We start from the raw sequence: 18,164 nt of genomic DNA, 5'->3' as shown, positions 1-18,164 counted from the left end.
ACACAGGTTCCCTGAGAGCCTCGTGTTTATCACAATCTTACAAACTATTCTAACTCAAACTTTCAGGGAAAACGATTTTAAATAAAGACTGAAGGTTTTGTTGAAAGCTGGTGGTAAAAAAAAATGTTGATAAAATGGTGGTGATGTTGGCTATGATCAAGAAAATTTGATCTGTGCATGAGGTCTTAAAGTGACAGCAGTCTAATATTCCTGCTGCTGGCTGTGCCATCAATGTTATTCAAAGAACAAAAGAATAAGAAAATCACTCCGTGATCTTGACTGAATAATTTTTATAACTTTTTTGGTAATTCAAGGTTTGAAGCAATTTGAGGGAGAGTGTATGATGTATGACTTTTCATTTTTGTGTGAACTATCACTTTAAAAAATAATATAGAATAATAATCTATATTAGTAACTCTGGATGTTTCTGCTTTGGTATCTGTTGAAATTGTTATACAGGCCTATATACAGTCAGGTACACAAATATTTTGACACTAACACAATTTCCATAATGTTGGTTCTGAATGCCACCAGAACAGAATTAATGGTGCTGTATGTAGGACTGACCTAGTGTCTTTTGTTTTGTTTGTGGGTCTTTCTGCCTTTAGTGTGGTATTCAGCTAGAAAACCCAAATCACGAGATTGGAGAGGATCGTCTGACCATCCACCACTGTTGTCTTTTTATGTGGCTGCGCTCACTATTGCGTTCTTTTTTTTCTCAGAATGTACCAAACTGTGGCAATTGTACAAAAGCAATTGTACTTAAGCTTCAAAATTCATTGTTGTGCTCATTTGTGAAGATTTTGAGGGTGAACAAAACCTGTAATAATCAAACTTTTTTGGGGCTATTTCTTGCAATAACCTCAAAGCCAATGAAATCAAATCCAAATGGGATTTTATTGAGGTAACCTAAGGGATGCTAACGTCCAGGTTGGCCAACAAAAATACATAATCACTGCAGGTGTTAAAACACGCCTAGAGACCCCATAGTTTTGCCAGACAGAGGGCATGGACCGGTTTATGTTCATACGCCATGCGTGAACACCTCTGAGTTACAATTTGAAACGCTCTCCTACCACTCTCTTTCCCCACTCAAACATCATGTCTGTATATGCAGAGACACGTGTGATCTCTCTTCTTTACAAATGATCCAGATACAGATGTATGTCAGACCCTGTCGACATGACAAACGGCATATTTACAGCCGTGGAGAATGAAAGAGGAAAATATCACTCAGTCAACTGACACCTCTACCTTGAAGTAGAGACGAGGAAACTCGAGCACTTCCCAGGAATGCCTGGATCGTGAAAAAAAAAAGCCACTTTTTCAGCACGCTGAACTCTGCAAGCCCCATGTCTACTTTTGCAATGAAACTTAAATCACAAAGGGGCAGATTTACAAGGAGACACAAAGAAACTCACACAAGCGAACGTACATGCACACGATTCCCCGGCTTATTTCACTGAGGGTTTCATTTCAGAGTGTAAACTTGTTCTAAATTACACACACACACGGTGACATTTAGAAAGGAATAGGTGTGTGTTTTCTGTATTGGAAGTGTGCATGACATCAGGCAGAGGTGAAACCTGCCCAGATGAAAAACACATGGTTCCCTGAGGAGCAGTAGTACAGGACTGAAACGACTGACGTTTTCCAGACCTGTCCAAACTAAGAGAATATGTCCCAAATATATGAAAAAAAAAAAAAAAAAGTCAGAGGTCTGAATATAAAAAGTTTAGTACTTCTCAGCATCAACTGCTTTTTCTCTGATGGTGAAATTCTTCAGGCAGATATTATTACGGTTTAAAGATATGAGAAAGAGGTTGATTGAGGTGAGTGGTATATTAAAAGTGATAGTTAAATATGAAAGAGTACCGTGATGCAGTAAGAATGGTGTTCATTTGTTCACAGCTACATGAGTGAATCAAAGCATTTCAAGCTTAAAACGGCCTGATCATGGCATATAATAATATCTTTCATAGTGGCAGTAAATTATTTCACTCAACATTAACTCAGAAAAGCTTATGTTTGATCACAGCTCTGTTTCTCTAACGCGGATACAGTACCAATCCTTTTTTACAGATTGTTCTCATCTTTTCTACTGGATACATACTGGATTTGAGAGCAGTGGAGTTGACTTCGATCTCTCCTCCTTTGATTGGCTGAAAGCAGGCGAGTTCAGAGTCATAAGGTTCTGGGCTGGACTGTCCATTTTGGCTGCTTCTTGTCCCTGTTCCATTCCCGGGACTCATGGCGCCCCTCTGCTGGGCCTCCTGTTCCTCGTATACAGCGATCAGCTGTGGGACAAACAGCAGAGCAGTACAATTTAGAGCAGACTGGTCAGATACAGTTGAAATGTACAGATAAAGAGATGCTCATAGAGGAACAGAATGCAAGATTCGGATTTCAAAAGGGGAAAAACATAGGGGAATTGAGTTGCTAATTTGTTAATTGTTGGTTTTTGTAATCAGTGCACATTACTCCAGCTTAATTTTTCGAAAAACTATGCTTAACGGCTTAATCCTTGTTGAAAAAAAAACTATATTGTACATTATTTTGCAAAAACAGAGAATCATAACAAGCAAATCACCCAGCTAATACCATAAAGCACTGAGAATGATGCAATCAAGATAAGTTTTCATTTTAAAAAATACAAATAAAGTAGCACAGACTGACACATAGAATTAAGAAAAACTGACCAAATCACAATGCATGACCAATGACAGAAATACACACATCCAACACATGTAAACACGTAGCGTAATCATATTAGACATTTTGAAAACTACCATTTAGAATATCCTCTGGGTAATCATCTGGGTGATACATAATCACCATAACTGCTGATTGAAGACAACTCTACAAGCATCACACAATGGCTGTATCCAGGTTTCTCATTTGTCTACTCAATCACACTTCTGCCTATACTCCACATACAGCAGTAAATGAAAATGAGGGAGTGATTGGTATTCTTTCGCCCCTAAAGTAGCAAACCTAATATTTGAACCATTGACCAAATGATCATTTTGTCTGCCTACAGTCCTTCAACACTAATGTTCTCAGGAAATCACTCAGTGAAGAAAAATAAAACACTCGCCATTAACTTTAAGTTAATGTCTACAGATTATTTACTCATTACCAATCTGCATATTTTTCTCATTATAGTGAAAAACACATTTTATAAACAGACTGATGATTTTTTTTAAAGTTAATAAAAAATGAAAATGAATTAAAATTGAAAACAGCTATTTTCAATTGCATTAATATTTCTGAATATTAACGTTTTACTTTATTTTTGATCAAGTAAATGCAGTCTTGTCAGTATAATAGAATTCTATCAAAAACATTTTCACATTGGAACAGTCTTGTCAGCAAGTGTCAGTTTTACATTGTAAATCAAGAGTGCATCATGGTTATAAAATAACGCACTATATTTGGAATGAAACATTTTAGAGATTGGGCAACACTGCAAAATGTTTTATACCAATTTTACATATAATGAAATCAAATGATTCACACTGGCCTTCAGTTCATTACCTTATGGATCAGGACACTATAGAGGACCTCTAAAGAGCCCAGCATGGCTAGTGTGTAATGTGTTGATCTCAGTATGCGATGACATCCATTCACTTCACTTTGTGTGTGTGAAGCCTGCCGGCCTCATCAGCACAGTTAAATGCATGCATCTGTCCCTATTCACAGAGTCACTGACACTGCACTTAGACTTCTGCTGCACTGCTGTTTTAGCGGCCTCCTCACGTGTGCATCTGTGCATGTAGAGCATACAGTATGTATATAAGAGTGAATGCAGTGAATGAATGCAGTCAGGGACGGAAAGAGGAGTTTGCTGGTAAAACCAGAGGCTTCCTGCCTGAGAGAGGCAGCAGGAGAGTAAACACATAAATAAACAATACACACTGTGACATTCAGGAAAGTGTGTGTGTGTGTGTGTGTCTTAAGATAGTGTTGTATTCAGGATACAATATATCTCTTTACCGACTATGATACAGCATTTTGAAGCATTTTTATTATTCATCTCCATCCTTATGAGACTGGGGTTATTTAACTGTCATTATTCTTGTGCACCAAGTCAGCATATTAGAATGATTTCTGAAGGATCATTTGACACTGAAGACTGAAGTAATAGCTGCTAAAATATTCAGATTCCCATCACAGGAATAAATCACACACACACACACACACACACATACATATATATATATATAGAGAGAGAGAGAGAGAGAGAGAGAGAGGGAGAGAGAGTTATTATTTAAGTAGTTATTTCATTTTAATAATGTTTTAAAAATGTTATGTTAATATTAAAATATTAACCAAATAAATGCATACATGAACATAAAATATTTTTATTTATTTTTTGATAAAAAAATCTAAAAAAAAAAATAAAATAAAAAAAATCTTTGAATAGTAATGCCCCATCATAAAAAACACATCATCCTTGATGAACTTAATTATTAAACTCTGTGACATGGTTTCACAGACAGGGCTTAGAGTAAGCCAGGATTAGGCCATAGTTCAATTAAGACATTTAAGTAATAATTGCAGAGATACCTTAGAGAGAGGGGGGGGGGGGGACACCTTACTGTCCATCTTGAGACAAAACAAAGGCACTGATATCTTTTAAGATCAATCAATTCGAGTTTCGTTCAGCTGAAACTGCTCAGAAACGTATTGTGCGCAAAGAAAACAAAAATAACGACTATATTAGGGATTTGAATCCTAATAAACCCATTTTTGGGAACCATCCCTTTAACAGTACCTTAATTTGAATTACAAAATGTATTTTTCTGGTTCTTAGAGTATCACATTGTTACCTTAGCAATCCATGTATAGGCCTGTCGCAATAATCAATATATCGACTTATCGTGCAATATATGTACATGACATCAATAATTTTTGGTGACGCAATATACTGCCCATTATATTTACTTAAAAATTAATGTCACCATGTTTTGTACATTCCAATTGCGCCTGTGTCTTTTGCATCTTCTTGTACGTAACATGGTAAAGTCATGAGGTGCTAGTTCAAATTTATAAAAAAAAATTGCTTCTTCAAAAAAAGTTTCATCTGCAGATATGGTCTTGTTTATGGATCTGTGCCTTTGTGCATATGGACATCTGACTGCTGAGTAGTGATTGTGTTTTTTCAGCAATAGTGTGCACCCTTAATTTACAGAGAAAAGAAGGTCAGGGTAAAATCCGTAGATGGAAAAATCTCCATTCAAGTTCTTTGTGCATTTTTCTTTTTTTCTACTTGTTACTTTGCACTTTTTGTTAGAACATTTTTTTTTACTATTTATTCCGGTTTTTAAGGTATCTAGTATTTTGATACTTAATTTCCATGATGGAAATATTCTTACAAATTGTTGTCATTTGGAAGTGTGTAGGCCTCCTTGCATTATTATGCTCTTACATTATGATTATATATTTAGTGACATAAAATGGTCTTAATATTATTGCTTATCGCAATTATTTCTGGGGCAATATATATCGAACAACAAAAAGTTATTATCGTGACAGGCCTAGCCATGTATTAATCATTTGTGGAGTTGCAGCTTATGTACACCTATTTGTCCCTTTTGGCATCCATTTCAATTAGGATGCTGCCTATGTAGGCAGTAAACAGCAAGGCAGCTCACTAGGTTTTGGAACAGAGCCATCAAGTAGGAATCTCTCACTTCCAAACTTTTAATGGCACGCAGCATTACCCTCAACGCAATCCTCCCTTGCCCTCAACCAATACCTCCTCATCTATCCATTCATCCATCCATCCATCACTGATTGCTATCATTCCTTTCCCAAGACCAAAACCCTTATTTCTGATTAGGCCCACTGATATTCCTGACAGATCTTCATGGCCAGGACCTCTCCACACACACACACACACACACACACACACACACACACACACACACACACACTGCAGAAGGGCTGGGTCATGATCAGTGAGGAAGGGTTTTGATTTATTCACAGAGGCAGGAGAGAAGAGGAGCACTTCCTCGGTACCAGAGGGTGGAGAGAGCATGGAGCTTTAGAAATGTCATCAATCTGCTCACCCTGGGAGAAAAGAGAGAGAGAGAGAGAGAGAGAAGGAAGCAGAAAAGAGAGCAAAGGATTTCACGCTAATATTTCGCTTTCCTGCTCTCTCTCTGTCTCCCTTCCTATTTGGCTCTGTGTGATGTCTCATTTATTCCTAGCAGAATGTCGACCCTCCAATAAAACTGGCTGGGCCAGCGTCCGAAGGGAAACGTGTAAGAGTTGCCCATATATGAAAGCAGACAGGATTCAATTCAGTTTCATCTTTAACACCACCATCCGCTACCACCAAAACACACACGAAAAAACACAAAACGCAAAAATTCACATCATAATAACAAACACAATTCTATAAATCTGCACTATATTAGTGTTAAAGATTAAAGATAAATAGACTGACACGGTTTGTGCTATAAACATCAATATCTCAAATCAACTTAAGAGGTGTGCTACTACAGCACTTTGACAAGCAATCAGAGATTAGATTTTCAACTGACAGGTAATTAACTGTGAAGAAAAATATAGACTTATTTTAAAAGAGGGTTTGAGCTATACATATCAAAGGATGTACTGATACATGATCGATATCGAAACATCACATGTAACAGTATAATTGACTGAGGTCAAAGGTTATCTCACGTAAAAACAGGTGAATATGAAAAGATAGGTAGAATATAAAATGAATTAAAAAAAAATTCTCTCTTAGAAATGCACATTTGTCTGTAGTTTCAGTTGACAGTAGCAGAAGCTTGAGTTGGAATGCAGATGAAAATTCATGTTCATTATCCAAAACGATATGGTTTCTAGCAATGTGTGTAAAAAAAAAAAAAGTACCGTATTTTCTGGACTATAAGTTGCACTTCTTTTCATAGTTTGGCTGGTTCTGCGACTTATAGTCAGGTGCGACTTATTTATCAAAATTAATTTGACATGAACCAAGAGAAATGAACCAAGAGAAAACATTACCGTCTATAGCCGCGAGAGGGTAGACAGTAATGTTTTCTCTTGGTTCTTGGTTCTAAATAAATGCGACTTACAGTCCAGTGCGACTTATATGTTTTTTTCCTCATCATGAAGTATTTTTGGACTGATGCGACTTATACTTAGGTGCCACTCATAGTCCGAAAAATACAGTAGTTTAAATATAAATGCACAAATGCTATAGCTTAAATCACAAAAAAATTAATTCCATAAAATGATATTGCCTTAGCTTACTCATTTAATACTAGGGATGGGCGGTTTCCGCAAATATCACATTCGAATATTTGAGCTCACAAAAAAACGAATATTCGAATTTCGAGTTTAATGAGAGGGACGTTATTTTTCAGTAACATTTATTGTTTTTTTTTCTATTGTTTTACATGTTCTTGATAAGGACGACAAGCACGTCAACATAATCAGCTCCTTAGTCTGTTAATTATAATGCCGGCTTCAGAGAAAACACGCTCTGACGGCAGACGCTGCCGGGACACACAAATAACAGTCTAAGTGAAGTTTTGTGTTTTCTTTCCACCACTGAATGGGATCCTCGTCTGGTGGAATACATGGCTCCAGCGAAAACTGTTCCCACTCGTCTCGGCTGGACTCTCTTTAATCATCGCTGAGCCGAAGAACTTACTCAGCCTTTTCCAACGAGTGGACATTGCCGCATCCTCTTCATCGTTGGTTTTTTATGGCAAGTAAAAATATAGCGAAATTCGAGTGTTACTATAGTAACTCCATGGTAGATGATGGCGTTATTTAGATTGACAAGCTTTCCTAGAATCATTACAAACAGAAATGAGAGGAATAACATTATAAACCTACAGTACATCACTTGCTTGAGCACCAAAGAGCTACATGACTGAGCACAAGAGACAATTAGCAGCCTCAACGCAAATTTTCTAAGCTGTTGTTTTAACTCTTAACTCCACATAGCTAATAGTCCTAATAAACCATGCCTGAAATGAAAAAAGCTTTAGTCATCTCATTTCTTGAGGCCTAATTGGATAAACTCTAAGCAAACCTAAGGAAATTAAGACACGTGGGCCAAGGAACAGGCCTGGAGCAGGAGCCAACTCAATACTGCCACTTATTTTACCCCTTCCTATTTAATCACAGCACTACCTCTCTACGAGGAGAACAAATGTGTCCAAACTTACTTTAGCCAAATGAGTTAAATCCATCAGCTCGATTACCCAATCATGCGCCCACTGGACCCGGTCTAGTTCACTTTACCAAGCAAGAATCACACACTCCCACAAGTGCACGCCATCCCTGACAACCTCCGGGCTTCACGACTCATGAGGAACCAATACTGAAGCATTCAGACTCCAAAATTGGATCAATAGTCTGTTTTCAAGTGGAACAACTCGACAGAGTAAAGAGCCTCCTCTTACTCTGTCTTTAGATAGTCTAAGTCCTCACAATAAACCAGACACTGGCATTTTACTTGTCATACTACAATTTAAACAACATAACGTTGATTTTTACAGAGCTGTTCATACTCTCAGCCCAAATTGCGAGAGCTTTGAATATGGATTATCTGCTAGTTCATTGATATCTCATTCAGTGGGAGTTCGAGTGGCACAGTCGCTTTCTGAACACCGACGACTGTTATTTCTGTACCAGTCTAGAGGCGTTAATTACAGATATATGACAGTTTGAAACTGAAAGGACATGGTTACAGACACACGGTCACATGGACCGGGGACGGAATAAAGCACACACAACACACACAAGAGAGCACTCTCACACAGGTGTGTAAAAGGTGTGAGATCGATGGTAAATTACATCTGACAGTGGAATCAGAACCTGTCAAGCACAATAATAAAACCGACTCTATTAGTGGAAGGAGACAATTAGAAGGAAGAGGAAAATGGCGGGCTGCTTCCTCCCTCCAAGAAGGTCTGTTAGTGATGGCTCGCAACACCGCAGAGGAACTTCAAACTTATCTAATGGATTCAAGCAGATTAATTACATCAGAGATGGCTCTGAAACACAAAGTAGTTATCAATGTCACAATATATGGGTTACTGACTGATACTGAAAGATTCATCTGTGCGTGCTGTGTGTCTGTATCAGATGGACAGCACCTAAATTAGCCTTTGTGAGGATATGAAAGCTGTTAGAATGACAAGTCAGATAGATCATCTGCTCTCCTCTGCCTCCAAGACTAAGTCTTAATAAAACAAACCATTATACCCCTGTAAAAGAAAATTATAATCTCGCACCCTGCATGCTTTGAGAAAGTATTAAAGACGTTTTTAAGAGAGAGCTAGAAGTCTCTCCTATCAACATTTATTTATCTCTCAACACAGGACATGAGCAGTGTCATGTCAAGATGATCTACATTAGAAGCAATGAAGTTGTACAATAAAGACCTCAGAAATATAGAATAAAATGTGGTAAATAATTGGTCTGCCACTGTTACATTCAAAAGAATCCACTGATTTAAAAAGATTACCTGGAATAGGCTGTTAAAAAAAAAAGGCAAAGCCAAACAAAACATATTACGGTACTTCTCTATAGCTACTTACTTGTTATGAACAAAAAAATATTTTAATTAGCATGTCTAACCAGAACCAGGCTTAGATATAACAGACTGCATTTATTTGCATTGCATATATTTGATCCAAAATAACCTAATACACATCATTGAATTTTCAGAGCCATTTCTCCAGTCTTCAGTGTGACTTGATCCTTCAGAAATCATTCTAATTTACTGCTTGAGAATCACTTATAAGCTGACAACAGTTGTACTGCTTAATATTTTTGAGTGAACAATGATTTGTTTCCAGGATTCCAGGATTATTAGATGAATACAAAGTTCAAAAGAACATTATTTTAAATGGAAATGTTTGTAACATTCTAAATGTATTCAATGTCTCTTTTGATCAATTTAATGCATCCTTGCTGAATAAAAAAACATTTTCTTACAAATAATTTTTACTAACCCTGACCTATTTTTTTATAACAAACAAAATATGTTTGCTGCGTAAATCAGGTGCACTAAATGAAAATCCAAATTATTTCCGAGCAGGAGATGCATAAAGAGTGAGAAATAGAGGTTTCCCCAGTAACAGCTGTAAACAAAGCAGAGCTACGCTCATAAACGCTGCGTTATCAGGCATATAACATGCAAGTCTTCTTTCAGAAATAGTGATACAAAAACACCCGTGCCTCGTTTTGATATTTAAACATATAAATGTAAGGAATTATTATTATTATTAAACATGCAGTACAAGCGTTACTCAGGTTTAAAATCGTGGCGAGTCACCAAAAATAAATAAATGTATGGGAAACACATCCCACAGCACAACCACCTGAGCCTAACTTCAGTCAACTCATCACCTTGACTTTAACTGCGTTTGTAGAAGGCAGAAGGAGTACCGATTGAACAAGTAACAACATATAAATATTTAGGGATTCAATTAGACAAACAGTTACAGTGGTCAAATCAAGTGGAGTATGTTTCCTCAAGAATATGTCAGCGTCTACATTTCTTAAGGAAACTAAGAGTTCATGGTGTTGACAAGGATATTATGTTACTATTTTATAAGGCAGCAATTGAGTCTATTGTCCGATATGGTAGCTTGGTTTGGTAACCTGTCAGTTAAATTAAAATCACAGCTCCAAACATTGATTAAAAGAGCGGGAAAAATAATTGGACGAGTGCCACCGACCACTCTTAATGAGCTTTTTGAGGAGGCGGTGAGGAAACAAAGTTTAAAAATTACTAATGATCCGAATTATGTCCTTTACAGTGAGTATGAGATGATGCCCTCAGGTAGAAGGTACAGGTTACCAAACTGTAGACTGAATAGGTTTAAATTTTCATTTGTACCACTTTCTATTAAAATATTGAATAAGAACAAATAAGGGGTGTGGGTTGGTGGTAAATTATGTGTAGGGGAAGTATGTTGTGTTATATGTATATTGTGTGTATCTGTTATCCCGAATGCCCAAAACAAATTTCTCCGTCAGGAGACAATAAAGGCAAATCAAATCAAATCGCAGCCAGACCGATATACACAACACAGACCGGAAGTTACCTTAGAGCCGGGCGCGTGGGCCCGATGTAACCGTCTATTGGCTGACATATGGCTTTCATAAGTAAAATAATTTTACTTCAGACTGGCAGAGAAAATAATGTGGGAGAAATTGCTGTGTCAGTAACAGAAACGGGGCGTCCATCAATTGAAGGCCACCACTAGAGGAACTACTACAGTGTAGACATATTTGCTGAATATAATGCAAGCAATCAACATAAAGCTCATTTACGGTATAGACAGGGTTAGTTGTCACTCCACCTCTAAACTGCCATCCCATGCTCCCTCTCTTGGGCTTTAAAGCTGCAGTGTTATGCAGTGTGGCAAAGGTCCTTCTCATTGAACCCCGTACCCCAGAGTGTTGTAAACACATCTGTCTTAATGTGTTTAACACATGCAGCAAAGTGTTCTGAACACAGTAGCCTGGCACAGCATGCTGGACAACAATACATCCTGCAGACCTAAGACAGACACAGAGACATGAGCTCTAGTGAGCTGCCTTGCTGTCTATAGAAACCTGCCTTCTATAGCAACATCCCAACTCAAACGTAACTTCATTTATTTTGAACACTAAGCAGCAACTGTGAGAGCCACACAAAGTGTGCCCTTTCACAAAAAGCACACAATCTGGTGTTAGCATGCTATGCTAACAACAAAATACTTCAAGGGACAATTCAGCCAAAAATCATAATTATGTCATTAATAACTCACCCTCATGTTGTTCCAAACCGGTAAGACCTCCATTTATCTTCGGAACACAGTTTAAGTTATTTTAGATTTAGTCCGAGAGCTCTCTGTCCCTCGATTGAAACTGTGTGTGAGGTATACTGTCCATGTTCAGAAAGGTAAGAAAAACATCATCAAAGTAGTCCATGTGACATCAGAGGGTCAGTTAGAATATTTTGAAGCATCAAAAATACATTTTGGTCCAAAAATAGCAAAAACTACGACTTTATTCAGCACTGTCTTCTCTTCCGTGTCTGTTGTGAGAGAGTTCAAAACAAAGCAGTTTGTCATATCCGGTTCGCGAACGAATCATTCGATGTAACCGGATCTTTTTGAACCAGTTAACCAAATCGAACTGAATTGTTTTAAACGGTTCGCGTCTCCAATAAGCAAAAATCCACAAATTACTTGAGGTGTTAACTTTTTTTAATGTGGCTGACACTACCTCGGAGTTAAAACAAACCAATATCCCGGAGTAATTCATTTACTCAAACAGTACACTGACTGAACTGATGTGAAGAGAGATTTGGTGAACAAAAGTTCAAAAAGATCCGGTTACATCGAATGATTCGTTCACGAACCGGATATGTGCTGCTTTGTTTTGAACTCTCTCACAACAGACACGAAAGAGAAGACAATGATGAATAAAGTCATAGTTTTTGCTAATTTTGCCCTCTGATGTCACATGGACTACTTTGATTATGTTTTTCTTACCTTCTGGACATGGACAGTAGACCGTACACACAGCTTCAATGGAGGGACTGAGAGCTCTCAGACTAAATCTAAAATATCTTAAACTGTGTTCCGAAATTTAAAACATTTTGGTTTAACTATTAATGAACTATTAAATGCTGCATATGCAGGCAGTTTACTACATTTGGAACAAAGCCAGTGAGTAAAATATAAAAATGATAAAAGAAAAACATAAAAAGAGCTGGAAGGAGGGGAAAAAAGAAATGAGATGCTGCTAAAAATGAGAAAGAAAAAATAAGATGCCCCCTCAGAACATTCATGACATAGAAAGACCCATTTATAAGAAAGCAGTTCGCCTATGGCCTGCACCCACAAACATCAATAAAACGTGTGTACACTTCATCCTCCTACTAATCAAAACTGGTTATTGCTGATTCATGCCCCCTTCCCAATCAATAGAATGTTAATCAACTAAATGTAGTGTCATGCAGGTGGCTAGTGCAGACTCTTAAATATGCTGCTCTGTTTTTTAGTGCTAGATGGAGGCAGTCAGAGTTAGCATAAAACAGTCATGAATCAGGCTGCTTCAGGCTTTTGTGGAGTCAGCATAGGGAGTGACTACTTCATTACTGAAGAAGCCAGTATCTGATTCAAAAGAGGTCCAGCAAGACAAGAAAAAAACAGGAAAGTACTTAACTGAGATAAATGCACCTGCCTTCCAGTCAGATAACATGTTTAGGCTCATTTTCTCCACATCAATTTAAAAGAGAGAAGTTCACAAGTAAAGTGCTTCAGGACAAAATGATAACAAATGCAAACAATAACATTGTACACTTCTTGTCCTCTTCTATTTTTTTTATTTGTTTATATATATATATATATATATATATATATATATATATATATATATACACACATATACATATATATATGTATACATATACAAATACATATATATATATACACACACATACATATATATACACACATACCTTAATTGCTAATACATACTACAAATTGCTTTGTCTGCTGAACTACTGCCAGCCAGGTACACAACAATCTCAATGTTTTGTCTGCAAAATTATCAGAGGTTAAGGCACACAACTGTACAACATTTTGGAAATATATATTTTATTGTTTCAGCATACAAAATACAAAAAAAAAAAAAAAAATCAATGCAGTGGTATAAAATATCACTAAACTTGTAAAAAATACTTGTTTGATCTGCTGAACTATTGACACACAGGTACACAACAATACAACTTTTGACAAAAAATAAAATAAAAACCTGTTTCATTTCAATATCATCAAAATATATTTTTCTGCTGAACTATCTACATCACAGTGCAAAATATTATTCCAATATTATATCTGCAGCAAATATTGACATCCAGTAAATACATATTTGGTGGCTAAACAATGGACACCAAGGTAGTCAAAAACTAAATTATCCTTCTCACAATACAATACCAAACAATAACGCTCTAGGTTTAATGTACAACATGCTTTAATATGTGCGCTTCTCACAAATCAGATGTTAGGCTAGTCATCAGAACTGAAAAATAAGTCTGCGTGTTTATCTTCATGTTTGTTATAATTTCAAGAAGAACAGGAAATCTCTTGGAGGTGTTTATTATGAAATCTTCTTATCTTAACTTTGTAATACTCGACCAGCACAACCAGACTGCATCATGTTTACTGACACTGGACTGTCTGCTTCTCATCTACTAAAGAAAACACATCCATCAAACCCACACAAGCCAACACACACTAATCAATTTTGGGGTACGTGAATTATACGCTCAAAAGTATTGTATAAGGGACACCTGAGTACAGACACCGTCCCAAAGAAAGTGAGCTATGTTTGCTTGCCTAGGCTAAACTGTCACGACACATAAGCCATGGTGGCCTAGCAGTTACCACATGAGATTCAACATGATTTTTAAAGCACGTAAGCAATAAGACTCCAAATTCTCCAAGCTTAATTCCACCCATCTTTGTTCCCATCATTTTCTATCTTTTGTGTCTATAACAAGTGGCAAACATAAGCTGAAATGAATAATATCTGTGGCAGCTGCATCACAAAATACAATACAAAGGGTTTACACTTCTTTGACTTTTCTGAGAAATCAAATCAAAATACAAATTGCTTATTTGAAATGAATTAAACCGAAATAAAAGAAAGAAATGAACCCTGTAAAGCCTGACATATGAAACATCTGAAAATTGTATTGTATTTATACATATATTTGTTTTCATATCTGATAAATCAGGTATAAACTACCAATCAGATGTCAGAAAATTGTATAATAACCCTTCTAACTGTCATTTTACATGAAAATAAAGACGTTGGATTCCAGTGAAAGAGGAAAAGCAACTCACTGTTCAAACTAACACACACACACACACACACACACACACAAACACAGAGCATAGATTAACAGCACCACCTAGCTCCTGTAGGGGTTAACTGCATCCTGACCAAGACACTTTACTCTCTCTCAAATCACACTCACTCACACTCTCTCACACACACAAACACACACACACACTTATAGTAGAGCCTTACCAATCAAATGAAGGTTTTTAACTTAATCAATCATAAAAGAGATTAAAAACTGTAATAAATTTACATTCATTAGGATTTCCATGTAATTTCACATCTGACTCTCTGTCTTCTGTGCAACAAAATGTTTTGTTCAATGGGCTCCAATTTTGTTTTGAACTTAACTGACTTCCAATGTAGACAAAATAGACCCAGGTTTTAAAATCTTCTTTTTATTTTTGGTTCTGCAGAACAAATCAAGATGAAATTACATGAGGGTGACCATTGCATTCACTGATTTTGGTATGAATTTGAACACAGACTGTGAGTCGATTGCCCAACAATAAGAACTCTGGAGCTCTTTGTCTGAATGGAAACAAATTCCTGCATCCATGTTCAAACTAGTGGAGAACCTTTAAGAAAAAGGGACCTGGTGAGCAGGTGTCCCAATACCTATCATCCCAATACTGTAAATCACTGTTACTGTCAGAGTATTCCTTGTAAGGGATCCTGCAGAAATCATAATGCTCTACAGTAAAACCTCCTTTGATTCGGTCTCTCTGTCAGTGATTGATGGGAGGTCACACACACACTCCTACTGCCGATTAATGCCTCAATTCTGCTTTTGTTTAACTGTCAATTCAAAAGTGTTTCCTTTTCTCCTCAGAACCTCCTTGACAGGACCGGCACAGCCTGTAGTAAACCCACGCGCACACATACACACACAGAGACAGACAAAGCACATCATTCCCAGTGTAATTACCATGCTGTCTGACTGTACACAGCATTTAACAATCGCTGCGTATCCTACAGCGCCTGCATAAACCCTGCAGTCAGAAATCACTGTGTGGGGAGCTTTCAACAGTACGCTTGGATCTTTTTCATGCAGCCTGAATGTATTACTTGAAATAAAAGGCAAACAGAAAATATGATGGAGCTGGTTATATTTGGATTTCTTAGACGTGGCTGTATTGGTGGGTTCTGAGATGCCTTACAAAGTTACTGCGGCAGTAACAGGGTACAATGAAAATATTTATGGTGATTCTATTCATAAACAGGAATAATAATATCGAAAACAGATGAAAACCATATGGGGAAACTCAACAATTGTAAACCAAATAATGTTTTCTTTGGTTACACTGAAGTGATTTGTGCTCTGCCAATTTTTGTTCACGCTTTTGTTTTCTTGGCTATGCTTTCCAGGTTATTTACTTGAGACTTCACACGTTAGGCAGTTTTATCCAGAAAGTACTTTAATATGCATGATACTAAACGATTACCATATTCATGTACCATTCCATTTACATAATACTTCATGGTATGTCCAAAAATCATGGAATTATCAGTGGACCAGTGTTTCCAGCAGCAGAATCGACTATGCTATGTTTTGCTGCATCACTGAATAGATCCATATACAAACAACAGACTTAAGGAGCACACATTTTTTTCAACATGCAACTTATAGATTAAGTCCAAAGCAATTAAAATAGGGAATCCTTAGGAAAGACAACCTACAGTACAGATATAAAAGCAAATAAGCTTCACAGTCAATTAGCCAGTGCAGACTAACTGTTAGATCATATATTTTTATGAACTGTGCCCTGTGTGTGTGCCTATACACATTAGCACCACCATGGACAGGTCAGATATTTGATTTTACCATAAGCAGAAGATCAATGGTTCCATGTCACAGCGGTCTCTACACAAGGCCAACATCAAGCACTTCCGCCACATTCACAATTGCGATCTCCAGAAATGCCTTTCCTTCATTGATTCCCATTTCTTTTCATTAGATAGCACAGAAAAACAAGTCTATGAAAAGGTGCTTTGCAACAAACTTCTTTAACCCATCTGGTAACATGTCCGTGTCTTGTAAATGGAAATCATTAAAACGCATCTAATCAGTGAATGGGTTGAAACCAGGGTCCCCAGCTAAACTAAGTCCAACCAGTCCACATTACCAATCCAATCAAGGTGAAACAGATTCAATTAACATAACTCATTAACCAGTCACATTGACAATGTCCAGCAGCCACTACTGATCTGAAGCCTTAAACATACTCCACACAGTCAACCACTAACAAATATCCATATATTCTATTAATATATATATATATATCTATGAATAAAAATGACTTTGTTTCCATGCAGCCTCATAATGCGATAATAATGGAATTTTGCCAATATTGGGATTAAACTTTACCTCATGTAAGCGTAATACTTAGATAAAACTAATGCAATCAAGCTCATAATCGTAGTAACCATAATCACATTAAAATACATGGCATATACCAATTATAAATCGCAATAAACAGGGATGTAAACACAAAAATGTGCATTTGCTCGGATGTAGATGGATACCATGTTTTGTTTATTCAAAGGTTTTCATTCTGAATCTCTTTATACACAACTCGCTGCATAGTCTCAATGCCATATCTTCATCCAAAGAAAGCAGTGCAACGTAGGCAAACCTAGATACGTACTGCAGCATTCCTCACCGTGCCAAATGTAAGCAGTACATAAGTGACAAACGTAGGCCAGTAACTTAGTTCATCATTTGTGCTGTATAATTCAGAATAACGAAATAATGAAAACTGCATGCAAACAGAAGTAGAGGGGTTTGCTTGCATCATGTAAATGTCTTACTTCCATGAATTCCTTACTTTAATTATTGAAAATAAATCACATTATTGGTGCAAATGTAAGCTTCTTAACTGCATGTTGTGTAAAAGGATAGCATTATAAAATAAAAAAATGTGGAAAGAGTATCAACAGAGAAGTTTTCAATTTTAATATATATCAAATTATCATAAATATAAAATTAACTGCACAATTTGGGCCCCGATGTAAATTTTTAAAAATGAAAACATGTTCATAATGTAAGAAAACAGCGGCACTGAAGTGAAATAGCTGGGCAGTTTATTATAATAGATCGCTTAATAACCGACGGGTCATGTTGGGGCGGGTAAATTTGCAGGGCAATTCATTTCATAAAAGCGGGACCCGTGCATCACTAGTGTGAACCTCACATACAGCTCAGAAAATCAGGCTTGCACTGTGTAAGCTATTGTGCAACAATTACACAATTGTAAAAACACAAATACAGTGCATGATCA

At 36.9% G+C, this 18,164-nt stretch overlaps 1 protein-coding gene across 9 annotated transcripts in view; it reads right to left on the bottom strand.

Moving 5' to 3' along the window:
* pard3bb (par-3 family cell polarity regulator beta b) overlaps positions 1-18,164 on the bottom strand; it is a 287,760-nt gene that overhangs the window by 220,486 nt on the left and 49,110 nt on the right. For all 9 annotated transcript variants that reach the window (XM_052565052.1, XM_052565050.1, XM_052565049.1 and 6 more), the window contains exon 4: positions 2,114-2,297. In XM_052565052.1, coding sequence (XP_052421012.1) covers positions 2,114-2,297 — 184 coding nt within the window. The remainder of the gene's footprint in view (positions 1-2,113; positions 2,298-18,164) is intronic.

This window comes from Carassius gibelio, chromosome B9 (genome assembly GCF_023724105.1).
Source record: "Carassius gibelio isolate Cgi1373 ecotype wild population from Czech Republic chromosome B9, carGib1.2-hapl.c, whole genome shotgun sequence".
Classification (NCBI taxonomy): domain Eukaryota; kingdom Metazoa; phylum Chordata; class Actinopteri; order Cypriniformes; family Cyprinidae; genus Carassius; species Carassius gibelio.
Note: the sequence above shows the minus strand (reverse complement) of the source record. Positions and strands in the feature narration are given on the sequence as shown.